General features: G+C 40.1%; 2 protein-coding genes across 7 annotated transcripts; both read left to right on the top strand.

Annotated features, from left to right (window-relative positions):
• Positions 1-389: 389 nt before the first annotated feature.
• LOC137128631 (aldehyde dehydrogenase family 3 member A2-like) lies at positions 390-19152 on the top strand. 5 transcript variants are annotated; one of them, XM_067506958.1, is made up of 13 exons: positions 390-636; positions 1774-1935; positions 2740-2971; positions 6558-6643; positions 6736-6944; positions 10883-11000; positions 11175-11316; positions 13592-13758; positions 13859-13958; positions 14066-14304; positions 17213-17246; positions 18537-18567; positions 19012-19117. In XM_067506958.1, exons 2-11 carry the CDS (start codon positions 1774-1776, stop codon positions 17231-17233), a joined length of 1476 nt encoding a protein of 491 aa, XP_067363059.1. In that variant the 5' UTR covers positions 390-636; the 3' UTR covers positions 17234-17246; positions 18537-18567; positions 19012-19117. The 5 variants fall into 5 exon arrangements, with proteins under 5 accessions (XP_067363059.1, XP_067363060.1, XP_067363058.1 ...); XM_067506959.1 differs by lacking the exon at positions 18537-18567 and having other exon boundaries at positions 19012-19152; XM_067506957.1 differs by lacking the exon at positions 18537-18567 and having other exon boundaries at positions 391-636; positions 17213-17277; positions 19012-19135.
• Positions 17766-27590, top strand: LOC137128630 (aldehyde dehydrogenase, dimeric NADP-preferring-like). 2 transcript variants are annotated; one of them, XM_067506954.1, is made up of 11 exons: positions 17766-18106; positions 18537-18567; positions 19012-19175; positions 19263-19494; positions 23122-23207; positions 23857-24065; positions 25133-25250; positions 25339-25480; positions 25561-25727; positions 25804-25903; positions 27023-27590. In XM_067506954.1, exons 2-11 carry the CDS (start codon positions 18549-18551, stop codon positions 27334-27336), a joined length of 1551 nt encoding a protein of 516 aa, XP_067363055.1. In that variant the 5' UTR covers positions 17766-18106; positions 18537-18548; the 3' UTR covers positions 27337-27590. The 2 variants fall into 2 exon arrangements, with proteins under 2 accessions (XP_067363055.1, XP_067363056.1); XM_067506955.1 differs by lacking the exons at positions 17766-18106; positions 18537-18567; positions 19012-19175; positions 23122-23207 and having other exon boundaries at positions 19357-19494.
• Positions 27591-27597: the final 7 nt, after the last annotated feature.

Here is a 27597-nt window from a genome sequence, read left to right as displayed (position 1 = left end):
ATACATGGCTTATCTCTGTGTAAGACACTCTACCCCTAACAGCCCATTCCCATCCCCAGGTGTGCAGTTCCGCTAAAAATATGTTTATATGTGTTTCTTTTAAAAAAGTGTTTGTTTATACCCCAACACATTGACACTGGTGGTATTGATGTTATGAAGAACAGGGGTCACCCTGGAAAGAATTTAATGATTACCAGTTAAAATGATTGACAGTTATCGAAACAAATTGACGGTGTTCACTACCAGGTGGTAATATTAATGTTAGAGAAAAGTGCCTAATCATAGAGGGTTATTTAAAATCAGTGTCATCATAGTTGCTTAACTCCACACCTTTTCAGAGTAATCCAGTCTGACAACTGCATTGTGTAGATCTCTGCTCTAGTGGCCGATAAAGATGAGACTCAGGTTACCTGCAATCTGGGGCTAGTGTTATTGTTTTGGAAGGCGGCGCTCAGCTGACAGAGTTCCGAGCTGATTGGTGTTTTCAATGATTGACACAACTTCCGACCAATTGCCGACGTCGATTCTGCCAGGCTTGAGCTTCAGGAACAGTACACGCCAAAACTTCGTAAATTACAAGCTAAATAGCGAATAACGTTACTTCAATCACTTATCGTGGAGGAGAGACTCGGAAAGGTAAATCTTATTTGCTACAGCTTGTCGTAAGTTTATCTTTATTAATAGCGTTACATAACTGCTTCAACTGTCAGTTCTTGCAGTCAAGCTAAGCCAACGTTCATTAACGTTACAAAAACTTAATCCTGTCACACCAAATTCCGAGTGAGAAATCATTAACTGCACAATTTTATTACCTTTGAGCAAATTAAGATTATTTGAATAGTATGTGGAAAACGCATAATTCACACGTTTGCTGCAATCTCTTTAATTCAGTCGTCATCCAACGCAGACTTAAGATAATATTAGCGAGCGCTAGCAGATTAAGGTTAACATAAGGTGTGTGCTTTATTTGCCAGCTAGCTTTAGCTAGATGTTACACATTTAACGTTATGGCCTTAACGTTAGCTGTAGTTGAAAATTCCCTAAGTGACCAATGTATAGATCATCAATTTAAGAGACCACATTGGCTGTTTTGGTTTGTTGCCGCGATACGTCATCGTCGCCGCCATATTTGACCTGGCAAGTCTGGCCTGTACAATTTAATTCAATTGAACTTTATTTATATAGCAGCAATTTACAGCAAAGTCAACTTAGGGCACTCTACATAATGGAGACAAGACTATATAGATATGTAGAGAAAACCCCACAAATCCCCCTTGAGCAAGCCCTAGGCAACAGTGGAGAGGAAAATGGAGTCATAAAAAAATCACATTTTTAACAACGAATTTGACTTAATCTTTCTTGTAAATACTTGTCGAGGTGTCGCTATATAACCTATATTTTCCACCACCTAAGTAATTCACTTCATGCAAACCTATGTTGATTGACACACCTCAAGCGTCAAGCAGTGATTCTTAGTAAATGTAGATAAAACCTTTTTTCTTTTGGATTACACTTGATCTTTAACTCTTTAGTATAAAATGTAAACGTTCTATTACTATGAATCAAATAAACCGAGCTCCCACATTTTCATTTTTATTTATTTATATCCCTGGTCTAATATGGTGGTGACATTGACATTGCCTGTTTGACACAAATTTAGTAACTAGGTTTATTTTCTATAGACTAAATTGGTCAGGAGGTTTAATATGGCCACAAAATAATCTAAATGGTACCTGGAGTCCAATTAATCAAATCTTTTTGTTTTTGCTCAAGATGTCACGGGAGCTGCTTGTTGTACAACAGACAAGGAAGTCTTTCCAAACAGGAAAAACCAAACCTTTGGAGTACAGGATCCACCAGCTGAAGGCTCTGCTTCGCTTCATCTCAGAGAGACGCAAAGACATTGCAGATGCTGTCAGACAGGACCTTGGCAAGGTTGGTTAAGTTAGTCAGAACTTTCCACTATTCTGTTGTGGAATTTTGAGAAAGTAGCGAAACTGGATATTTTGCTCAGGGGATCTGGTGACTGTGCAGACTTGTCCCTTAATAGGAAAGTAACAGCAATGTGCCTTCTCCAATTATATTCTAACATTCACTGCCCTACATTATATTAAGCCTATCTGGAACAGCACTAGTTAATTTACGCTCACTACAGAAACAGGCCAGATCCACACAGAAAGGAAACAGAACAGAATCACAGTTGCTAATAAAAACGAATAAACTCATCAAATTCTGCAGCCGAGGAAACAGACACAGATAAACATTCTGTAATCTAATATGCTTTGGTTGTTGGAACAACACTGCAGATTTGTTCTTTGCCTTCAAGTCAGTTTCCAGGTCATTCCTGCTAAATGGTATACTTTTTTTCATGAAAACAGACATGTACATTAGTGGCCTTTCACCATACACTTTCACTAATTAATATCTAAAGTGGTATGATATGGTCAAGTTTGACAAGAGTGGCACAGTACAGTAACATGATTGTATTTGTGCTGAACAAACCAGTCCACTAAAAAGAAAAACAAACAAATTGACCAGTTTATTAACTAAAACATACTTGGAGGTCTATTCTTCATCTCCGCTGTATTGTGCTCACTTCGGCCTCCCTTCACTTTTTTGTAAATTTTACAGCTATCAGTTGTAGAGTATAATAATCGTATCTGTATGTAAAGCACTTTAGTCAAAAACTGTTGTTTTTAAATGTGCTGTAGCTAAAACTAACTCGACTTCTCATTGCAGAGTGAATATGGGACAGAGCTGTTTGAGACTCTGGTACTGGAGGGAGAGATTAAGCTGGCTATAGAGAAACTCCCACAGTGGGCAGCTCCTCGGCCTGTCGAGAAGACCCTTGTCACTATATCTGATGAGGTTTATGTCCAGCCAGAGCCCCTGGGAGTGGTGCTCATCATTGGAGCCTGGAATTACCCCTGGGCTGTCACCTTGCAGCCACTAGTTGGAGCTATCGCTGCTGGTACCAAATACACCCCAACAACAACACATACAGTATATTTGCAGATAGATGTACAGGTGCTACAGTTGCATGGTCTATGGTAGTTATGTAGGTTAATTTTCAAGTCTAAATTTGCACTGAAAATCAACAATCCATTTGAGAGAAATACATCACAGATGCTGTAGGTGTAAAGAGATTGTCTACTATCAAAAGATACACCAAAATATGATGAAGTCACATCAGAAGTAGAGATATCAAGAATAGCTAAACTTTAAATTAGTTTTTGGTACTGTACACATGTTTACACAGGGTTTTCTTAGCATATATTATCTAAGTACGGGCTGAAAGTTAAAATGGGACACACCTCCAAAGGTGGTGGTGGATGACAGAGCTAAGATCCCGTGGGACTAGATATAGACTGACAAATCAATAATGGCCAACCAACCCAACATAGTAGTTGCGGACAAATAGAAAAACAAGGTTGTGGTGGTAGATGTAGCAATCGTAAGCGATAGGAGCATCAGGAAGAAGGAAGCTCGAGAAATACCAAGGGCTGAAAAAGGAGTTAGAAAAGATGTGGAAGGTGAAGGCACAAGAGGTACCTGTGGTGAGAAGAACGTGGCTGTGACCCCCAAAATGGGAAAGTGGCTCCAGCAGATTCCAGGAACAACATATGAGATCTTTGTCCTTGAAGTGTGCAGTCCTAGATACTGTGCAGGACCCTCAAGCTCCCAGGCCTGTGGTAGAGGACCCGAGCTTGAAGACAAAAGTGGGGACAAATCTTGTTGGTGTGTTTGTGTGTTTGTGTCTATATCTATATCTATCTATATCTATATCTATATATCTATATATATCTGTGTGTGTGTGTGTGTAAATTATCAATGTATCTAAAACATTTAGTGACTAACTTATCTCCCTCATTGTGTTAAAATCTAATTCAGCTGTAGTTGGGCAGAATTTTGTGAAAATATATTTTATGGCCTTTGCAATACAAAAATCCCTACATCTTCTTCTTTTCCTTTGGGCTGTTCCCTTTCAGGTGTCGCCACAGCGAATCATGTGCCTCCATCTAACTCTGTCCTCTGCATCGTCTTCTCTCACACCAACTAACTTCATGTCCTCCCTCACTACATCCATAAATCTCCTCTTTGCTCTTCCTCTAGATCTCCTGTCTGGCAGCTCCAACCTCAGCATCCTTCTACCGATATATTCCCAGTTTCTCCTCTGAACATGTCCAAACCACCTCAATCTGGCCTCTGACTTTATCTCTGAAACATCTAACATGATCTGTCCCTCTGATGTCCTCATTCCTGATCCTGTCCATCCTCGTCACTCCCAAAGAGAACCTCAACATCTTAAGCTCTGCTACCTCCAGCTCTGCCTCCTGTCTTTTCTTCAGTGCCACTGTCTCTAAGCCGAACAACATCTCTGGTCTCACCAGCATCTTGAACATCTTTCCTTTCATTCTCACTGATAATCTTTTATCACACCTGACACTTTTCTCCACCTGTTCCAACCTGCCTGCACTCACCTCTTCACCTCTTTTCCACACTCTCCGTTGCTCTGAGCCGTTGACCCTAAGTACTTAAAGTCCTGCACCTTCTTCACCTCTGCTTCCTGTAACCTCACTGTTCCCCCTGGGTCCCTCTCATTGACACACATGTATTCTGTCTTACTGCGGCTAAGCTTCATTCCTCTTATTTTCCAGAGCAGACCTCCACCTCTCTAGATTTTCCTCCACCTGCTCCCTGCTCTCACTACAAATCACAATGTCATCTGAAAACATCATAGTCCATGGAGATTCTTGTCTAACCTCATCTGTCAGTCCGTCCATCACCAGACCAAACAAGAAGGGGCTCAGAGCCGATCCTTGATGCAGACCCACCTCCACCTTGAACTCCTCTGTCACACCTACAGCACCTCACCACTGTCTTACAGCTCTCATGCATGTCCTGCACCACTGTAACATACTTCTCTGCCGCTCCAGACGTCCTCATACAATACCACAGCTCCTCTCTCGGCACCCTGTCATACACTTTCTCTAAATCTACAAAGACACAATGCAACTCCCTCTGACCTTCTCTGTGCTTCTCCATCAGCATCCTCAAAGCAAATACTGCATCTGTTGTACTCTTTCTAGGCATGAAACCATATTGCTGCTCACAAATGTTCACCTCTGCCCTTAGCCGAGCTTCCACTACTCTTTCCCACAACTTCATTGTTTGGCTCATCAGCTTTATTCCTCTGTAGTAGCTCTGCTCATCTCCCTTGTTCTTAAAAATTGGTACCAGTACACTTCTCCTCCAGTCCTCAGTATCCTCTCACTCTCCAAGATCTTGTTAAACAAACTAGTCAGAAACTCTACTGCCACCTCTCCTAGACACTTCCATACCTCCACAGGTACGTCATCAGGACCAACTGCCTTTCCGCTCTTCATCCTCTTCAATGTCCTCCTCACTTCACTCTCACAAATCTTTGCTACTTCCTGCTCCACACCAGTCACCTCTTCTACTCTTTGTTCCCTTTCATTTTCCTCGTTCATCAACTCTTTAAAGTTCTCCTTCCATCAAGTCCTCATATGCTCTTTGTTTGGCCTTTGCCACCTCTATTTTCACCTTACGCCGCCTCTTCCTGTACACCTGTCTACTCTCTTCAGTCCCCTCAGTGTCCCACTTCTTCTTAGTAACCATCTCCGCATACAATCCTGAACTTCCTTGTTCCACCACCAAGTCTCCTTGTCCACTTTCCTCTTTCCAGATGACACACCGAGTACCCTCCTACCTGTCTCCCTGATCACATTAGCTGTAGTGGTCCAGTTTTTACGCCGGATGCCCTTCCTGATGCAACCCTCCCCAATTTCTAATGATTGAACTTTGTTGTTTTGTATTGTATAGGATGTGCTTTACATATAACTGGAACATCTTGTATAATGCAGTCTTAATTGAACACTAGAGCAAACTACAGCCTAAGAAGAAATGATTATATTGTAGTAACCGATTGCCACCTCTTCACAAAGTCGCTCCCCACTAAGTAGGCATATTATGGCATTACATGCAAGACAACTCATTCCATTCCATTACTGTAATCAATAGGTCATGTAAGGGATTGCATACCAAAACTTAATGCTGCATAGACTGCAGTTAAAGCAACATAAGACACACAGACAACATTTTTTATACTGTACATGATGAGGCCATTCTCATTAACTTACATTTCTTACACATGATTGTATTCAGCTTATTATATTGTATAGACAACACATCAAGTGTAGTCACAGATTTTGTAGTCTTGTTGTGTCTGTCTCTGTTGGCATTATGGCCTTAACATGTAGCAACATATATTACAAAGCTCATGTCAGACATGCTATAACCTACAAACCGTAAGTATGGTGGCTATTAGGTGACAGTGGCTATATAATACGGCAAATCCAACTAGTTAGACCGTTACAGATTTAAACATGATTTGTCAAATATAAACATTGTCATGTACTGAGTGCCACATATTGATATTGTTTTTAGTTCAGTAACGTATTTGGTTTTGTATTTTTCTAATAACTGGGCAAAGATTTAGCTTAAATAATTTTTGGTCATCTTGTTTCTGTGTTCAGGTAATGCAGCAGTAATAAAGCCGTCTGAGGTCAGCTCACATTCTGCCAAGATCATGGAGGAACTTCTTCCTCAGTATCTAGACAAAGTGAGCTTTCTCCTTCATTCACTTCCCTCTGTGTACACCTACTTTAGTATGAAATTACAGGGAGTTTTAATGGCTTCTTATACTCTGCCTAGGATCTGTACCCAGTGGTGACAGGTGGAGTGTTGGAGACCCAGGAGCTGCTGAAGCACAGATTTGACCACATTTTCTACACAGGAAGCAGCGCAGTTGGCAAAATGGTAATGGGAGCAGCAGCTCGTCACCTTACCCCAGTGACGCTGGAGCTTGGCGGGAAGAGCCCCTGCTACATCGACAAGAACTGTGACATCACTGTTGCATGTCGGTCAGTGTTACCTTTATAATTAGACTACAATGTGCAATCAGTAGATCTAATTCAATTCAATTCAATTCAACTTTATTTATATAGCGCCAACTCACAACAAAGTCATCTCAAGGCACTTTACAGAATAAAGTCCAGACTACACAAGTATGTAGAAGCAACCCAACAAATCCCCCTTGAGCAAGCCCTAGGCAACAGTGGAGAGGAAAAACTCCCTTTAATGGGAGAAACCTCCAGCAGAACCAGGCTCAGGGTGGGTGGCCATCTGCCTTGACCGGTTGGGGTGAGTGGAAAGTGGAGAAAGAAAAGAAAAGAGCAACGAAAAGCAACAACAAAAAGCAACAACAAAACAACAAGAAAAGCAACAACAAAACAACAAAAAAGCAACAACAAAACAACAAAAAAGCAAAAAACAAAGCATCGTACAGGTTGTAGGATATAGAATTAATGGTATACAGTGGTGACAAGTAAATGTATAGAGAAAAGCTAGTTCAGGTTGAGTGAGCAGTTTAACTATAAGCTTTATCAAAAAGGAAGGTTTTAAGCCTAGTCTTAAAAGTAGAGAGGGTGTCTGCTCCCCGAATTTGGATTGGAAGCTGGTTCCACAGGAGAGGAGCTTGATAGCTAAAGGCTCTGCCTCCCATTCTACTTTTGCAAACTCTGGGAACCACAAGTAGGCCTGTATTTTGGGATCGAAGTGGTCTAATCGGGCGATACAGAACTATGAGATCTTTTAAATATGATGGAGCTTGACCATTAAGAGCTTTGTATGTAAGGAGGAGGGTTTTGAACTCTATTCTAGATTTTATGGGAAGCCAATGAAGGTGAAATATGATCTCTCTTTCCTAATCCAGTCAGCACTCTTGCTGCAGCATTTTGGATTAATTGAAGGCTTTTTAGGGAGTTATTAGGACTCCCCAGAAGTAGGGAATTACAGTAGTCCAACCTAGAAGTAACAAATGCATGGACCAGTTTTTCGGCATCACTTTGAGACAGGATGCTTCTAATTTTAGCAATGTTCCGTAGGTGGAAGAAGGCTGTTCTAGAGATTTGTCTTATATGTGACGTAAACGCCAAATCCTGGTCAAAAATAACTCCAAGGTTCCTCACCGCAGTACTGGAGGCCAAAGTTATGTCATCTAAAGTAACTATATTGTTAGACAGCATATTTCTCATGTTTTTAGGCCCAAAGAGGATGATTTCAGTTTTGTCTGAATTTAGAAGTAGGAAATTGTAGGACATCCAGGTCTTTATGTCTTTTAGACATGCTTCAAGTTTGACTAATTGGTTAGTATCTTCTGGTTTCACAGATAAATAGAGCTGTGTATCATCTGCATAGCAGTGGAAGTTTATGGAATGTTTCCTAATAATTTTGCCTAAAGGTGACATGTACAGATTAAAAAGTATTGGTCCTAACACAGAGCCCTGTGGAACTCCATAGCTAACTTTGGTGCATAAAGAAGAGTCATCATTAACATGAACAAGTTGGAATCTGTCTGACAGATAAGATTTAAACCAATGTAATGTGGTTCCTTTAATCCCAAATCCATGTTCTAGTCTCTGTAATAAAATGTTGTGGTCAATGGTGTCAAATGCGGCACTAAGGTCTAGTAAGACGAGTACGGACACAAGTCCATTATCTGAAGCGAGGAGAAGATCATTGGAGACTTTTACCAGTGCTGTTTCTGTACTGTGATGAGCTCTGAATCCTGACTGAAAGTCTTCATACAAATTATTCCTGTAAAGGTGATCACATAATTGTTTTGCAACTACTTTTTCCAGGATTTTAGAGATAAACGGGAGATTTGATATTGGTCTATAGTTGGCTAAATCACCTGGATCAAGACAGGGTTTTTTAAGTAATGGTTTGATTACAGCAACTTTATAAGCCTTTGGTACATAGCCAGTTTCTAAAGATAGGTTAATCAAATCTAATATGAAAGTGTCTATTAAAGGTAGAACATCTTTAAGCAATTTGGTTGGAACAGGGTCTAAAAGACATGTTGTTAGTTTTGAGGAGGCGATAGTTGAACTTAGCTCAGTGAGATCTATGGGTGAAGAACAGTCTAAGATGGATTGGGGCCTTATTGAGGATTCTAGAGCTGTTGTACATGAAGATCTATCTGTAATATTTGTAGGGAGGATCTGGTGAATCTTTTCCCTAATGGCTGCAATTTTATCAGTAAAGAAAGTCATAAAGTCATTGCTGCTCAAAGTTAAGGGTATACTAGGCTCAACAGAACTATGGCTCTTAGTTAGTCTGGCTACAGTGCTGAACACAAACCGGGTTTGTTCTTGTTTTCCTCTATTAGTGCGGAATAATATGCTGTTCTGGCATCACGGAGAGCTTTTTTGTACATTTTTAAACTGTTTTTCCAGGCTAACCGGGATTCTTCTAAATTAGTGGAACGCCACTTCCTCTCTAATTTTCGTGACGCCTGCTTTAAGCTGTGCATTTGTGAATTGTACCATGGAGGTCGGCTCCTCTGATTCACTGCCTTTTTTTTCAGAGGGGCAACTGTATCTAGTATCATACGCAATGAGGCTGCAGAATCGTCAACTAAGTAATCAATTTGTACAGGAGTAAGATGGCTACTCACCATAGTATTGACACATGGTGGTGAAAAAGATGAAGAGATAATTTCTTTAAAAATATTCACAGCATTTTCAGATAAACATCTGCTGTAGTGGAATTTTTTCCTAACTGCTGTATAGTCCGTTATTGTAAATTCAAATGTTATTAGAAAATGGTCAGACAGAAGAGAATTATGAGGAAATACTATTAAATTATCAGTTTCAATGCCATATGTAAGTACAAGGTCCAATGTGTGACTAAAACAGTGAGTGGGTTTATTTACATTTTGGGAAAAACCAATTGAATCTAGTAATGAATTAAACGCAGTGCTCAGGCAGTTACTGTCAGCATCTACATGAATGTTAAAGTCACCCACTATAATGACTTTATCTGTACTAAGCACTAAATCAGATAGAAAATCAGAAAATTCTATCAAAAACTCTGAATAAGGGGCTGGAGGACGGTACACGATAACAAATAATAGTGGTTTTTGAGTTCTCCAGTTTGCGTGTGAAAGGCTAAGAGTAAGACTCTCAAATGAGTTATAACTATGTTTAGGTCTAGGAATTATTGATAAGCTAGAGTGAAATATTGCTGCTACTCCTCCACCTCGGCCTGTGCATCTAGGAACATGATAATTAATATGACTTGGGGGGGTTGACTCATTTAAACTGACATATTCTTCCTGCTGCAACCAGGTTTCAGTGAGACAAAGTAAATCAATTTGATGATCATTTATTAAGTCATTTACTAACAGATATTTAGAAGAGAGAGATCTAATATTTAATAATCCACATTTAATAGTTTTGGGTGTTGGTTCAGTATGAGCATTAGTCTTAACTTGTATTAGATTTTTATGATTAACTCCCCTTGTGTTCATTGTTGGTTTAAAAAGTTTAATTGGTCGTGGAGCAGACATAGTCTCTATGGGGCAAATAGCAGTGTGGTTAAGATCATAACATTCAGCAAAATAATAATATTCCCTGTGTGAAAAATTAGAGTCCATAACAGCTGCATTTTGTCTGCTGGTAACGTCAGATTCTATAAATATCTCGGACTGTTTATACCTGTGGATGTTGTCGGGTGTTGGAGCGGAGGATGCAGGAGAGGTGAGCACATCAGAGCCACAGGTGTTTTCAATGGTCAGTCAGTCTCCGGAGACTGAGACGCTGTGGACAATGTTCTCAGTCAACATCCGTGATCCCAGAAAGTTCGGGTGCAGTCCATCTTGCTTGAAGTACTGAGGACGATCCCAGAAAAGATTGAAATTGTCTACGTAGAAGAGGGACAGGTGTTAGTTAAGTAGCAAAACAAAAGCACTTTCTAAGATGTCGTCTGTTTTCTGTGTTTTTCTTCCCACATACAGACGCATTACATGGGGAAAGTTTGTCAACTGTGGGCAGACTTGCATTGCTCCAGACTACGTCCTGTGTGAACCCTCTATTCAGAGCAGAGTAGTGGAGGAGATCAAGAAGAGCATCAAGGTTGGTCTGACATGAAGCTCTAAATACAAAACACTGCCCTGTGGTTACCACATGAAATATCATCGAATTTTTTTCATTTCTGGACTTTGAACAAACTTTATTTTTCTTTTTTACCTTAAAACACATCACGCACACTGTTTGTTTTGTGTTATATTTTTGTGTTATACATTGCAGGAATTTTACACAGACAATCCAAAAAGCTTTGAGGACTACGGACGAATTGTCAACCAGCGACACTTTAAGAGGGTCATGGCTCTGATGGAGGGGAGCACAGTTGCTGTTGGTGGAGACAGTGATGAATCTCAGTGCTACATTGGTAGGAATTGAGCCACTGACCATGCTTGAAAAGCGTTTTTACTTATTGGCAGGCAACAGTGTTGCCTAGCAAGTTCAAGTCAAGTTTTTAGAATCATTACCTGTACACATGAATGTTGGCTCTAAAGTTTGTATCGTAGCTTGCAGTTCATATTTTTAGACGTTTTTGGGAGTGTGCGTGGCTTCAGTCCCAGGCATTTTGTTTAATTAGAAATGTTGTAGAAATGGGTTCCAAGTTTTATCAAAGTTCGATACATTGTTTTTGTATGTAGCTGTTTTCTCTATGATTATGTATTCTGTGAGAATATATGTATCCAGTGATTGATATGTAGTGAGCTTCTAGATTTCCAGTTTTGAAGAATAATTTTCTTGGTGATTGTTAGAGAGATGAGTGCTGGGTTTCTATATTTATCTTGGAGATGATCAACTTCTGAGATCTTTCCAAGTAAACAGAGGGATGGAGATGTGGGGATACGGCAGCTCAGTATGGTGCAGAGTATCTCTGTCATCCCTACCCAGAAGGAATGTACCCTGTTGCATGCCCAAGGGGCTTGGAAGTAATCCTGTGTGCTGACTGACGTGCACTGTGAGCACGTGTCTGTGTTGGTTAAGCACATTTTAAACATTTTGCTTTGAGTGATGTGGGTTGTGTTGTGTTAATAAGTCACAGAGATGGTGTTGTTCTATCCGAAAGTCAGAGCTGGGGGAGAAAGTAAGATCTTTTTCCCATTTTTCTATTGGGACTTTTATGTAGTCGTTGTTTGATATCATTTTGTAGAGTTTAGATTAAACAATGTCTTTGACCTTGTGGTTTTTATTATCTCATCAGTTAGTATAGGCAGCTGTAGTGGTTTGTAATTATATTTTTCTTTATTTAATTATGGATTTTAATTGTTGATATTGGAGGAACTGTTCTCCCCCAACTCCCTACTTTTCCATTATTGTCTTAAACGATAGAAATTGGTTATCAAATAGGTGGTGAAGATGAGTGATTTTTTTTTTTTTTTTTTGGCTGCCAATTTGGAAAGTGAATAGGGGTATTGTGTAATCGAAAGTCTGGGTTGTGCCATATTGAGTATATTTACAATAACTGATACAATTACTTGTAGCCATATAACTATGTAACTCTGCACTACATGTGACTCATTTTTTTAGTGTACAAAGTTTTCAGATCCCCTTCACTTTTTTTGTTATGTTGCTGCTGCCTGAGGAAGGGTACAAAAACACATAATTCACACATAATTCTCAAACCAAACATGTTTGGCACATCCAGGCCTCTTCCACGAGCTGATTGCCTTGGCAAACAGAGCAATTGAGTAAGGGTCTTAGTAAGAGAGATGACCAAGAACCCAATAGTCAGTCGGACTGAGCTCCAGAGATCCTGTTTGGAGATGGGATGACGATCCAGAAGGACAACCATCACTGTGCACCTCCAGTTATTTGAGCTTTATGGCAGAGTGGCTAGACAGAAGCCTCTTCTCAGTGTAAAACACATGAAAGCCCACTTGGAGAGAGCACCCAAAGAACTCCCAGACTGTGATGTACAATGTTTTCTGATCTGATAAAACCAATATTGAACTGTTTGGCCTCAATTTTAAATGCTATGTCTGGAGGAAACCGGGGACCAAGTATCACTTGCCCAATACCATCCCTACAGTGAAGCATGGTGGCGGCAGCATCATGCTGGGGGGGGGCGTCTTTCAGTAGCAGGGACTGGCTCAGGGTTGGGGGAAAGCTGAATGGTGTGAAGTACAGACACATCCTCAATGAAAACCAGTTCCACAGCTCTCAGGACCTCAGGCTGGGCTGAAAGTTTCCCTTCCAACATGCCAACAATCCTAAGCACACAGCCAAGATAACACAGGAGTGGCGTCTTTGAATATACTAAAATGGCCAAGCCACACCCCTGAGTTGAACCCTTCTGAACATCTATGGAGAGACCTGAATGGCTGTCCACCGATGCTCCCCGTCCAACCTGACTGAGCTTGAGAGGATTTGGAAAGAAGAATGGCACATAATCTCCCAATCAAGGTGTTCAAAGCTTGTTGCATAAACCCAAAAAAACTCAATGCTGTTATCACTATGTCACTATGGGGTGCTAAGTGTAGATTAGTGAGAAGAAAAAAATAAAAGAATTTGCATGATTGTGGTACCAGGCTAAAGCATAACAAAATTGTAAAAAGTGACAGGGTCTGATAACTTTCTGAATGCACTGTATATGAAGCAATCTTCAACTATACTCTTAAAATTACCTTTTGCTTCCTGGTCCTTTTTAGGCCCAACTGTGCTGAAGGATGTTACAGGAGAATCTAAAGTGATGAAGGAGGAGATCTTTGGGCCATTGCTACCCATCATCACAGTGAGCAGTGTAGACGAGGCTATCCAGTTCATTAATGAGAGAGAGAAACCGCTGGTTGTCTATGTTTTCTCCCATGATAACAAGGTAAAAGAAGAACTCACATGCATTTTGATTAATCTGCCCTAAATTTACCTTTAACAGACTTTGATGTTGTACTTTTCCCCACACTGCTCTGGTCATACAGCTGATCAAACGGATAATAGCCGAAACATCCAGTGGAGCCTTGCTGGCTAATGACTGTCTTGTCCACTTTACTGTCTGTACTCTGCCCTTTGGAGGAGTTGGTAAGTGTGTGCATGGGAGATCGACCTGTAGCAATTTAAACAACTTTGTATTTGCAGGAAAAAAGACAAATCTTAGTATCTAACTTGTCCTCTAACATATTCCTTAGGTGAAAGTGGCATGGGCTGCTACCATGGCAAGTACAGCTTCGATCAGCTCAGCCACTTGCGTAGCTGCCTGATCAGGAAGCTAAACATGGAGGGACTGAACAGCATGCGATACCCACCCCACACTGCCAAGAAACTGAGCTGGGCTCGATTTTTTCTGCTCAAGCAGGTTAATGTGGGCAGGCTGCGACGCATGGCAATGTTGACTGTGTTGATTGGTTTGGCAGCATTCGTGTTGAAGGTAAAGGCACTGAATTATACCAACCCACTCTAAATAGGAATAAAAGGTTTATTTTTTATATTAGTAATGTTTTAATGTATATTCCTGGGAAGTTACCTACATAGAACTTTGGTACAAATTCAGTTCTGAGACACTTATTTGCGTTTAGTTAGCTACATTCACTTTATATTCAGTTTTCATACACACATCATTAAGTAGATGTAAGCAATGTTACTGTTGTTGATTCACAGGTGTGTGAAAAATGTATCACTGCCTGAATTGAGTAAGAACAACACCAGACTATTGAAAATTAGAGAAATAAAGTTAGAGTTTACTGTCATTAAAGATTGTTGTCTTTCTGACAACATGAGAAGAACTGTCTTTGGCAGGACGTCCTTACTAGACCTCCTAAGGGATTGTGTTGTGATGCTGTACTGTATGTAGAATCTGTGCTGGTCCAATATAGCTGAATGCATCAGTCCACGTCCTCTTGTCTGACTTTCCTGATATAAGTTTATTGCTAAACACAGCATATTTAACAAGGTATAAGCTTCTCATTATTTGTGTAAAGCCAGTGTGTTTTATTAAAATCCTAAATGAAATATACAAAGTTGGCAATGTTTTTTGCCCTTTTACTTGAAGTTTTATTAATCTGATTAAAGTAAAAAAAATATTTTAAGTGTCTAGAGTGAAATGCTGCTATTAAAGTTGTGAAGAAGCCAAATAAGACTGAAAAGTAAATAGTGGTTGAATGTGAAGGCATCATGATTGAGTATATTAGGAGCATCCACCACCAAATTTGTGAGCACATATGTATCATGACTCATTACTGCCAAACTTCATAAGAGAATGATGAAAAAAAGAATATTTAACAAAGAGTTTAGGATTTTCATAATGTTTTCAATGGTGACTCAGAACATTATTGTGCAAAAGCCAAAGGTTGAAACCACTGTTTAATGTGCATGACCTTCAAGCTCTCAAGTAGCATTGCATTAAAAAAAAAGGGGAAAATCACTTAACATAGTCACACAAGGAGACTGGGGCCAGGCTCACGCCAGAATCAGAATCATATTTATTGGCCAAGTATGCTAACAAATACAACGTAATTGCTTTGGTAATTGGTTGCTCTCAAGGACATTTTCAAGGAGTAACAATACAGACAAAAGACAGATAACAAACAAGGGGAAAAAGAAACTACGGACAACGTAAGAGTTGCCTAAAGAAGGCAGACACAGGTGCAGAGTGTGTGACGGTTACAACACAGTTACTTGTGTACTTACAGTGGAGTGTGTGTGTTTCGTGTGGACATGTAGTGGTTAGGGTGTTGTGTGTCCAGTGTAGACAGTAGCAGATTGACTGAAAGCCAGTGGAAACATATGTGGTCGGATGATTCTGTGTTTTAGCTTGTTTTCAGGAAAAACACATGCTGGGTTCTCTGTGCTAAAAATAAAAAAGAATATCCAGACTAATATTAGGGAAAGGTGGCCAGCATCTGTCATGCTTCGGAGTGAATGAATGTCGTTTTGGCTTATTCTGTGAGGTCAGAGTCGCCACAGCACATCGTTTGTCCGCATGTTGATTTGGCACAGTTTTCACTTCCTGATGCAAAGCTCCCCAATGGGCTGGGGACGGGCTGTTGGGGGTTCAGTGTCTTATCGTTGGTAGGTGGCCGCTGTACCCAATGAGTGCATTACTTTCACATATGTGTGAAAGTCTCATTCATGTGTATAATTGGATTGTAGAAAGACAAATGCTGCCGTCAAGAAAATGTCTTTGAAAGTCAGTAAATATTTGAGTAGGACAATGTCAGGCCTCAATCTGCATGTGTTACTGTACAACAAGGTGGCTTTGTAGACACAACAATTGGTATCCTCAAAAATGATGTAACAGCTCTTTCTAATGTGTGTTGCAGACAACTTTTACTAAAATAAAATTTAGCTGGCCAGTGACAACACATCACATCGAATCTTTTTACTTTGTACGTTTGTCAGATTGATAAAGGCTCGAGCAAATTACCAAATCACTCATTTTATTTGTATTGTATTTTTTGCCAACTTGTCTAGAAATGGGGCTTGTAGATGATTTCTTTTAGATGAGCTAGCTGTACATAGCTAAATTAGAATCAACACCTGAGATCAGTGCACCTGTGTGAGCTCGAATATGTAATAAACTGGAGGACTAATCATATCAAGGCTACTTTTATTAGTTTTATTCAGATTGCCTTTAATAGGTGCCTTGATTTCATTGCACATTCATGGTGTACGATCCTGTCTGAGATGAGATTCAGAAATTAATGCTTTTAGAGGATCCTAATATTTTCTGAGGCAGAACACTGAAGGCCAGTGCTCTTTAAAGTACTGATTCTTGGTTAATAATTGACACGCTTTGATTTTCCACTCTCATCCAAGGTCTGAAGTGTTTATTCAACACTAATCAGTGATGGCATCACAATAGAATGATGGGACAATGTTCAACTTAACAACCAGCAAACATCGGTGTTTTATATAACAAGTTATATGTAATGTAAATGACGGAGAAAATGAGTTATCAAAGACAAATGCACGTTTTTTAACAGTGGGCTTTTTGTCTTATGACTGTTTACAGCTTTTAAAATGTATGTTCCCATGATGACAAGATATGAGTACTCCTCCCCCGACATACCCACAGTCCTACAGGAGCGTAGCTTTATACAACAATGGCCTTGTCCACAACAGACAATGTGTGGCGTTGTTTAGGACATGTTACCACAGTGTGCCTCCTCGTCTACCCTCCCCTTAATTACCCAGCATGCTTCACTGTCCTCTGCTAAATGGTCTCTATTGTCTTGGTCAGCCCCACCACCTTTATTGACATCTACACTTGTTTTGCTCCTGTGAACAGTTAAATATCTCTGTCTCTATACACAATTCTTTTTGTCTGTTTCCTGCAGAGGTTCCACCAAAAAGGTTGAGCAGCGGAAACAGGTGGGCTGACTTGACCCCCCTGCTGGTGCAGGTGACCCCTCACGAGCTCCGTAGAATCCTATTCTGTTTTTTTTTGTATTATTGTAGAAATGCTTTACTGATTGATAACACTTAAAAATGTTTACTTTTTTTTCTGTTACTCGACACGCTAAACTCATGTTGTCTCATAATCTGACAGATTTTTTATGCCGATTTTATTTACATTGGTGCATCGTAAAGAACTATGAAAAAGTTTATTTCTTCTCATGAAATTCATTGACATATTTCACTACACAATGAGAACTGGTCTTGTTGTTATATCTGCTTTTAATTGTTACACTTTTTCATGTATTTGTTTTGTTAATAAATTTCAGTAATCCCTTAAATATAATTCAGTGTTTTGCTAATGAGCTTGAAGTTGATGGATATCTTAACAGTTTCATGTTATCAACAAGATTTCAAGGTTATAGTAATTTATTGCATGGCTACTATGACTGACATGCGATTATGATGCATTGACCTCAATGACTCACTAAGTAAAAAATTAGCTCAACAACAGATCGTAAAAGAAAAAAATTCAAATGAGCTATACAACAAAGATATATCATGTTGGCTTGACTGAGTGTGTTGGTGTGCGGAGCTGATGTTGTCAAGGCTTTTGGTGTTGGGGTCCTAGTTCCAGTGGCCAAGCCTCCTAGTAAACTGATCCCAGAGCAGTGTGGTTGAAAGGGAACGGTGGACAATGAGAGTCAGTCAGTGAACCCACAGTGTTTTGGGACATCTGAGCCACGTTGAGATCAGATTAGTCTCACAATATTTTCCCCTATTTCATAAGGAATATACTGAATGTGTATTTTAACAGAGCTCTTGACTTGACTTCGGTAAGTAGAATTCTTCTCCTTGACTGAGACATTTAATAGGCTTAATGTTTTTTTGTATGTTTCATTTTCAAGCATTTCTTCAGGCAACTCTAATGGGCACCGTAGCTTAAATGTCCCAAACAACTGGACACAGGATTTTTATTTTGACAAGTGTCATTTTGTTTCAGTTTTGTATTCTAACAATTGTAAATGCAACTACTGTATTTTTAACAGTTTCACGTGGTTAATTCAAGTAGAGATACTCGGTCCTTTTGGCTTTTATCATTATTCAGTTATATATGAGTGATCATTCATTTTAAAGCAACACGTTTTACTGTTTTGGGAAACACAAAGATTAGAATATGATATATTTCATCAAAATCCAAGTTGTAACCTTTGTTACACCATCACTCCTCCCTTGATGTTTCTTGTCCTTCTAATTTGTCTGCAGGTGCAGCAAACTATGCAAAGAAAGTCAGCAGGTCAGGTCCTTGCTTTCTGATAAAGAGAAGACTGGGAATGAGAAGCTAAATTTGAATTACTGGTCGAACTCTTATTCTCACCTCTTCTGCACTTTAAATTCATCTTTTACATGTTCAAATGTATAGTATTTGTGTCTTTGTTGGCTGTGTCATGGTAGAGTTTAAAGTCTATCTTGTTTGAAGATAATTTACAGTCTACTTAATGGTTTCTAAGTAGCTGATTCGGGATATTATGATGCATAGTTTATTGGGGGCATTCATTTGGGGTCCCAATAACAGCTTAGGCTGGCTCTGCTAAAATAAACGGGAAACACGTACTTTTTGGTTGTTCAATTTAAGAAACAGTATGTATAGGACAAAGGCGTGTGATACAATATGGTGTGTGCTACACAGCAGGCCCTGCTTGTCTGTAGAGTTTGACCTGCATTGGCATTTGTCATGTAGGAGTCTGTATGGAGAGGCAGGTAGTGCAACGGGCCAAGGAGGCCTTCCTGAGCGGCAGGACTCGACCTCTGGAGTTCAGACTGCAGCAGCTTTACGCCCTGAAGCGGATGATCACCGAGAAAGAGACGGAGATCTCCACTGCTGTCAAACAGGACATCAACAGGGTGAGCGGAAACAGACTCTGCTCCACTCAATGTTCATGTAGCTGACTTTTTACTTGTCTGATTGACAGTGTGGTGGTTTTCCTACAGAGTCAGTATGACACACCGCTTGTTGAGCTAATTGGCATTGAGAATGAGATCAGCCTGGCTATAGAGAAGCTGGCAGAGTGGGCAGCTCCTCGGCCTGTGGAGAAGAACCTCCTCACTATATCAGATGAGGCTTATATTCAACCCGAGCCTCTGGGAGTGGTTCTGATCATTGGAGCCTGGAACTACCCCTGGGCCCTCAACCTCCTGCCCCTAGTTGGAGCCATTGCTGCAGGTAGGGAACATTTCAGCCTCTAGTTCCTGAGAACCTTATTTATCCTGTAACTTATGAAGTAGGCCTCCACTGGCAATCTGAAAGGCATCGTCACTCCTCTGCTAACAGCTGCTAAAAGCTGTGCTGAGGGTCCTGTGAGGTCACCAAAGTCACTGGAATACAAAAATGGTAAATGTGTAAATGCTTAACTAGGAGAGCGATAGATAGAGTCGTGAGTCTGTTTGAGCTTTAGCCCAAGTGACAACACTATGTATGTAGAGCACAGTTAGGGTTGTGTTTACTGTTTCGTACACTGCCCCCGAGTGGAGAAACAATACTGGTGTAAAGATTCTCATGTGACGTACCACCTTACATTGTAGTAGCAAAAAAGTGAATGTTGGGCATCATGGTCCGTGAATGAATAAAATGAGACCTAGCTAATTCTTTAATGCTTCTCTTAAACCATTTTAAATGACCAGATACAGATTTGGTCAAATGTGTAACAATAAGGTGTAAAATATTCCAGTTCCTTTTACATTATAGAAGACTGTCTATTTAGTCATGAGAAGACTCAGTGCCAGTGTTTGTAATTACCATATATTATTCTCAATAACATTCTCAGCAATATTCTCAAGCAAGTGCTTCCTGTACCTGTAGATTTGACCTGCACAATGTTCAGGAGCAATTTTGAACCATTCCTTTTTACAGATGTACTTCAGCTCAGCCATATTCTAAGGATATCTGGTTGTGAACAGCTTTCTTGAGGTAATTTCACAGCACCTCTGTTGGTTTGAGGCTTGGCCTCTGGCTGGGCGGCTCCAGAAGGTGGATTCTGTTTCTCTGAAGCCTTTCTGCAATATATTTACTTCAGTGTGTTTGCTCATTGTTCTAATGCATCACCCAGCTTCTTCTGATCCTTACCTTGCAGATAGCTATGCTGAATTTATTCTCTAGGACACCTTGATAAATTTGGGAATATTTTTTCGCATCTGCACTAGCAAGTCGACCAGGTCCAGATTCAGCAAAGTAGCCCCAGTTGCTCCTTCCACCGTACATCACTTCTGGGATAATATATGGTTCTGTAGTGCTGTGTGTTCTTACCAGTCAATCCTACCTTAGTTATATGGTATGAGATATATATCTGTCTATAATCCTTTTTTCCCAGTGTTGTGGAGTGTCAGGATTATCTTTGGCAAACGCCAGGCTCGTGTAATATTGTTTTTGGAGGGCTGTGACTTCTTCCATGTTGTCCTGATGTCCTGCCATAGATACTTTGCCTGTTTAAAGTTTTGGATGTAGTTGAATCATGAGTAGAGGTTAACCAACTCAAAAGAATCCTTCAAGTCTTTAGTTGTTATTCTTTGGGTCTTTTTCTCATTTAGGATTCTGCATTGTCTTTGTACTGATCTTGGCTTGGCTCCCACTTCTATGAGGAGTAGCCACACTACTAAATCCTCTCAAATTATAAACAATATATCTAACTGTGGACTGATGAATATCTAAAGTCTCTGAGATTACTCTAATCATTTCTAGCCACGTGCAAATCTACAACTCTTGATCATAAGTCTTCTGAGATCTCTTTTCTAGAGGCGTGGTTCACATCAGCTGATGCTACTTGTGAATAGCACACTGACACTGTTTGATTGCCTTCACAAGTCATGGTTGTTCTAAACCCCATCTCCTTTCTCATTTCAATGATTGGACTCCTTGCTAACACCTGACTCCAGCTGACATTTTGTGACATCAGTTTGTATTTTTAATAGGTGTGGTCAATAAAGGCATGAAAGATCAAAACAGGAAACAGGAAATTGCAAACAGTGCTATTACTTTCTCTTGTGACTGCATTTGATTCAGGTGTTTAACTCTGTTCTAAAACCAGTCTTGTTCTCTAAAGTTTATATTCTAAGTAAAAATTCATGCCTTACTTTTACATTTACATTAATTCGTACACGTACAGATTAAAAGAAGTTGTCATGAAGAAGACGAAATTTACACAACATTTTATATATATAGTATTGAGAAATGGAGAACAATTCTGGCCAAACTTACACACATGGACAAAATCGTTGGTGCGCTTCCATTAAAGAAGGAAAAACTCACAATGGTCACTGAAATAACTTGAAACTGACAAAAGTAATAATAAATTTAAAAATTGTGAAAATTAACTGCTAAAATCAGACATTGCTTTTGAATTCTGGTTCGAAAGAAACATTTTATAAAACAAACATATGAAAGTGGCCTGGACAAAAATGATGGTACCCCTATAAAAGAAGAAACTAATTTGACCCCAGGTACATGTTAAACTAAAGTGTGTCCTGTAATTAGCATCAAAGCTGTCTTCAAAACTGTCAGTCTGCCTATTTAGAGGGTGAGAAGTAGTCAGTGTGCTGTTTGGTGTCATGGTGTGCACCACAGTGAACATGGACCACAGAAAGCTTAGAAAAAGAAATTCTACACAGACATGTTAAACGTAAAGCCTTTAAGACCATCTCCAAGCAGGTGGAAGTTTATACTATAGCACAGCTGGATGTGGCCACAAGAGAAAACTCGATGAGAGTGAACTCCAAGGTCAAGGTACATCAGTGTCAGATCACACCATCCATCGCTGATTGAGCCAAAGTGACATAATGGAAGACGACCGAGGAAGATTCAACTGTTAAAGCAAACTGAACCTTCCTTTGGACGGACGAGACAAAACTGGAACTTCCTGGCAAGTCACATCAGCTCTATGTTCACAGACACAAAAATGAAGCATACAAAGAAGAGAACACTGTACCTACTGTGAAACATGGAGGAGTAATGGTTACTGCTGCATTTGGCACAGAGTGTCTTAAATCTGTGCAGGGTACAATAAAATCTCAAGACTATCAAGGGATTCTGGAGCAAAATGTGCTGCCCAGTGTCAGAAAGCTTGGTCTCAGTTGCAGGTCATGGTTGCTCCAACAGGATAATGAACCAAAACACTCTACATTCTAAAGTGGCCTCCTATAAGCCCTGATCTAAATCCTATTGAACATCTTTGGAAAGAGCATGAAACATTCAAAACTGAGACAGCTGGGACAGTTTGCTCATGAGGAGTGGGCCAAACTACCTGTCGACAGGTGCAGAAGTCTCAGAGAGTTAGAGAAATGGCTTGAATTGACTCAAAGGCTTCTGCACCTAAATATTAAGATAAGGGTACCAACATTTTTATTTTTTTAAAATGTCTCTGTTGACCCACAATTCCAAAGCAATTCCTGATTCGAAGTTTTAAGTATTACAGTGACCATTGTGGGTTTTTCTTTCCATAACAGAAGGGTACTGACTATTTTGTCCACATGTGTAATGTGTGTGAATGTATGTGACTGTGTACTTAATATGTGAATGCTTTGGATGTTTGCCTGGAATTTTTGTAGCTCTTAATAGATTGAATGGCCTGTGTCTACGCAGCCCCATACATGACAGCAATGCATTTTCTTTTACTGACCCGTCCACCACATTAACACTACTAAACTATAAATGATAGCACTATCCTTCCTGGCTGAGAGCTTCAGGTGACATCCCTCACTACATGTCACTCGACATTCTCAGCCTCTGCTCGTCAGCTCTCTCTCACTCAGTGATCTCATCCCATTCATAAGAAAATCATTCTGTGCTCTCTCACTGCAGGCAATGCAGCTGTGGTCAAGCCGTCGGAGCTCAGCGAGTATTCGTCCCTCCTTCTCCGGGCACTGCTGCCTCGTTATCTGGACAAGGTCTGAACACTTTAATGTCAAACCCTAGTAGAAACACAGTACAGTGCATTACAGATAGTTTGTGATTCCAAGACCAAGTGGACCCTCTTAAGTGGACTCTCCTCGAGTCCCGGATGTTTTGTCAGGACCCATTGTCTGAGTAAAACTTCATGATGTCACTGTTAGCAGTTTGATACAAATGGATCCATGTTTCACACCAAACAACAGCCCTTAATTATAATTGTGTGGGTTTGACACAGAGTTGCCTGCCGGACTAACTTAAGAGGCTGTATTTTGCATAATTGTAGTTTCATATTATTATTCTGGGGCTCTGGAAGCCGCTCTGTTGGCTGAGTCATTGATATAATATAAGAGTGGGTGGATGTGTCGACCAGATCTATTTGTAGACTGAAGACATTTGGGGTGTCTGGGATGGTCCAGAATAATTCTCTGGGAACTCTTGTGGCAACAGATTCGACAGCAGACAGAGATATGATTGGATAATTTGTTTTTGTGTGATTTCTTCCACGTACATTCACAGCTCATGTTGTGGAACTTTGGTGTAATTAAATACGGATATAAATCATCGAAATTGTTAAGTCACAGGTAAAATACAAAAATATAATATTGCCTGTTTCAACAGTTTGTCTGTTTTGATGTTCATTTTCAGGATCTGTACCCGGTGGTGACAGGCGGCGTGTCAGAGACCCAAGAGCTGCTGAGGATAAAGTTTGACCATATCTTCTACACAGGAAGCAGCACGGTTGGCAAACTGGTGATGGAGGCTGCAGCTCGAAACCTCACTCCAGTGACTCTGGAATTAGGAGGGAAGAGCCCCTGCTACATTGACAAGAACTGTGAAATCAGGGTTGCCTGCCGGTAACACACTAATTATTGTAGCCTACAGCGCAAACAGTTGTACACAGTTTTAATTTATACCATACATTGTTGCCAATAGAATTTTAAACTTGATGACTTTGGTGATTTTTGGAGGATTATTTTGTTCAACAAAATGCACAGAGGCAGATTATTTAATCTTAAATATTTGTATTTGACAAAAGTATTTGAGCCTCTTAATTTATTTGAAGGGGGAATTAAAATAGGGTGTTTTAATCAATACTATAAGGTCATGGGTAGAAACAAGGACAAGGACCAGGCTGCAAAGGGGTACAAAAGAATTTCTAAAAGTTTTTGACACCACCAACGCAGAACATTTAACACCATCGCAAAAACCATTGTTCCACTTCCCAGGAGAGGTCGACCAACAAGTACCAACCACCACCAACCAATGGCTTGAATGAGAAACGTTATTTTGGTGATGGCCAAGAGTTTGCATTCTAACATAACAACTTTATCCCATTTGTGAAGCATGTTGGTGGCAATATCAGGATCTGGGCCTACTTTGCTGCTTCTGACTCAGGATGGTTGCTGTCATGGAGCTATAAACTATAGAAGCAAATTCTATAAGATGAAATGCCAAGGTATGGATCTGTGGATCATGCAGCAAGACAAAGCTAAACACAAAAGCTTGTTCCACCAAATGAAAAGGATAAAGCAGAAAAGAATAAATCTTTTTGAAAGGCCCATTCAAAGCTTTGCCCTTAGTCTTCTAGAAATGCTCTGCAAGTACCTGGATTCTGCAGTTCATCCAACGAAGCCAACCAACATCCCTGTAAGGGAGTTGAGTCCATAATGAGCAATAAACTTAAATTCTTCTCTGACCTGAAACAGGTTACTGGTAAAGTTTTGTTGAAGTTTTGCTGAAAAAGTGTCTCACATCATTTTCCAAACTCAAGGAATCATATAGTTTTGCAGCACAAATATTCAAAATCAGATACTTTTCCATAACAAATTAATTAATGAGGCTTGTAAACTTTCAAGCACCTTTGCAAAAGAAATTGATTAATTTGTGTAAATTTGTGCTTCCACACTTATATTGTATGAAGCCGTATCACATGGGGAAAGTTTATCAACTGTGGACAGACGTGCATCGCTCCAGACTACATCTTGTGTGAACCCTGCATCCAGGGCCGAGTGGTGGAATGTATCCGACAGACTCTGCTGGTAACGTTTAAATCATATGCATATTCTGTGAACTGAATACAAACATTTTGTCTGGATTTTTTTATGAAAATCTTTTGATCCATTTCAGGAATTTTACGGAGCAGATCCCAAATGTTCACCTGACTATGGCCGAATCATCAACCAGCGTCACTTCAACAGAGTCATGGGTCTGATGGAGGGTTACACTCCGGTGGTGGGGGGCCAGAGTGATGCCTCCCAGTGCTACATTGGTAGAGTAGCATAAACCAGTTCGTGCAACGATATATGTCTGTTGTATATTTGTGTTTACTGATCGATGTTGCACTTAAAGCCCCAACAGTTCTGAAGGATGTGCCCCCCCACTCCAGGCTGATGCAGGAAGAGATCTTTGGTCCCCTGCTGCCCATTGTGACTGTGAGTGATATGGATGATGCCATTCGGTTCATCAATGAGCGAGAGAAACCACTGGCTCTGTACATCTTCTGCTCTGATAAGAAGGTGAGAGGATTCAGCAGGAGAGTGGAAATAGTTTGTAATGACTCAACCTCATTTTTTCCCCTCTTGCATCTCATAGGCTTCGAAACACATGATTGCGGAGACCTCGAGTGGAGGAGTGACGGTCAATGACATAATGATGCACTACACCCTCTGCTCTCTCCCATTTGGGGGTGTTGGTAAGACAAAGTGTGTCACTGTCTGTGTTTAGCTGCACGGGTCAAAGCAAACTTTCAACTTCCAGTCATTTGTGTTTATCCACGGTTCAGTTTGGTCATAAGAAAATAATGGATATACAACAACCAGTTGATTGACACAAATTAATTGAAAACCATCTGTAGAAGCTTTGTAAAGTTTGTTGTATTGGATAAAATAAAGACAGGCATTTTTTTACTATTTAAGAATAAAAAACAAAACCCAAAAAAGACATTTGTCTTAAACTAATACAGTATAATAAAGACAACTTATAATGTGGCACAAAAATACTTGGAAAAGGCAGATGTTCGGATTTAAATGTAGTAAACTGTAAACGGCCCATGTGCAGAGGATACAAACAAAGCAGTTTGGGTCCTGCTGAAGTCCCAAAAGTCAAAACGCTGTTTTTGGGATCTCTGAGTGTGTTCACATGTCATCCAATTAGTTTTATTCAGATCCAGATTTGACAAGTTGAATTTTTTTCAAATTAATCCTAGATGTGATTTATATCTGATCTCTGACAATGTGACCACTGTCAGAATGGAATATTATGTGTGTGTTTTTTTTAACGTTGTCAGTGTCAGTGCAGAGGTGATCAGCAACAGAGATGGGTGAATGGAAAGATTTAAGACTTGTCAGTTATTTATAGAGAAGTTTCTGTTCAAGCCAAGTTGGACGGAACATACTGTATCTTAACCAAAGTGATGCATGATTCTTGTGTCACACTGATGTTGTAGTTGTTACTGTACACACGTGGCTCACATTAAGTTTAATGTGGACATGCATTTAGCATTGCAACAGTGTCCTCGCCAAAGCTGGAGACATGTCACCAACATAAATGTGAACCTTAACTATAAATGATTAAATCTGTTTGGCCTGTAATGTAAATGTAAATGTAGCCTCAGACATGAGCGTCTCTCAGAGCAGTAAACACTTTTGTCGTTGTTAATTGAATTTTCCTTCAGAAACGAGATAATAAAAAAGAAGTACAAGCATTATGTTCAGCAGAAAAGAGCCATGTGAAAACCTTCAGAGTTCAAATCCAGCTGTCATGTGTCATCGGCGTACAGAAATGCTAACACGCAGCTTGTTCGTGCCTCCAGGTCAGAGCGGTATGGGGCGCTACCACGGCAAACACACCTTCGACCAGCTGAGCCACCACAAGTCATGTCTGGTCCGCTCTCTGGGTATGGAGAGTGTGAATCTGGCCCGGTACCCTCCTCAGGACCGCCGAAGGGCACGGCGGGCACGCATGGCCCTCAAGTCCCCTCTGATTGACATGTCCAAGAGGACGTTGGTCTGGGCCGTCGTCGCCACAATCATTGGCTGTGGCCTACTCATCACTCTGCTGGTCATCTTGCTCATGGCAGCAGGCCTCAACTGTACCTGCTGGTACTGGAGAGGCTTTTATAACTAGTGTCCAATTTTAGGCAAACATCTGAACACACACAATCCACTTTTCTATTCCGATATTTGAAAAATAAGAGGGTAACCCTTTGTCTAATTTTTAATAGTTAGATGTCTATTTTATGTCTGAACAAAATCATTGTGTTCTCACTTCTTCAGGAAATGTGTACGAACATCTTTTAACTTGACCTGAGAAACTGCATGTGTGTGAATCTTTGCTTTGTGTTTGTTTTTTTCAAAAATAAAATGTCTATTACATACTGATCAGCTT

Source organism: Channa argus, chromosome 6, assembly GCF_033026475.1.
Source record: "Channa argus isolate prfri chromosome 6, Channa argus male v1.0, whole genome shotgun sequence".
Classification (NCBI taxonomy): Eukaryota; Metazoa; Chordata; class Actinopteri; order Anabantiformes; family Channidae; genus Channa; species Channa argus.
Note: the sequence above shows the minus strand (reverse complement) of the source record. Positions and strands in the feature narration are given on the sequence as shown.

Bases quoted from the DNA above. Each gene is read 5' to 3' on its own strand.
- LOC137128630 (XM_067506954.1), top strand. The intron at 19,176-19,262 runs GTGAGCGGAAAC...GTTTTCCTACAG, and splicing joins TCAAACAGGACATCAACAGG to AGTCAGTATGACACACCGCT. The intron at 25,481-25,560 runs GTAGAGTAGCAT...TTGCACTTAAAG, and splicing joins TGCCTCCCAGTGCTACATTG to CCCCAACAGTTCTGAAGGAT.
- LOC137128631 (XM_067506959.1), top strand. From the start codon at position 1,774: ATGTCACGGGAGCTGCTTGTTGTACAACAGACAAGGAAGTCTTTCCAA. The intron at 2,972-6,557 runs GTACCAAATACA...TTCTGTGTTCAG, and splicing joins AGTTGGAGCTATCGCTGCTG to GTAATGCAGCAGTAATAAAG. The intron at 11,317-13,591 runs GTAGGAATTGAG...GGTCCTTTTTAG, and splicing joins TGAATCTCAGTGCTACATTG to GCCCAACTGTGCTGAAGGAT.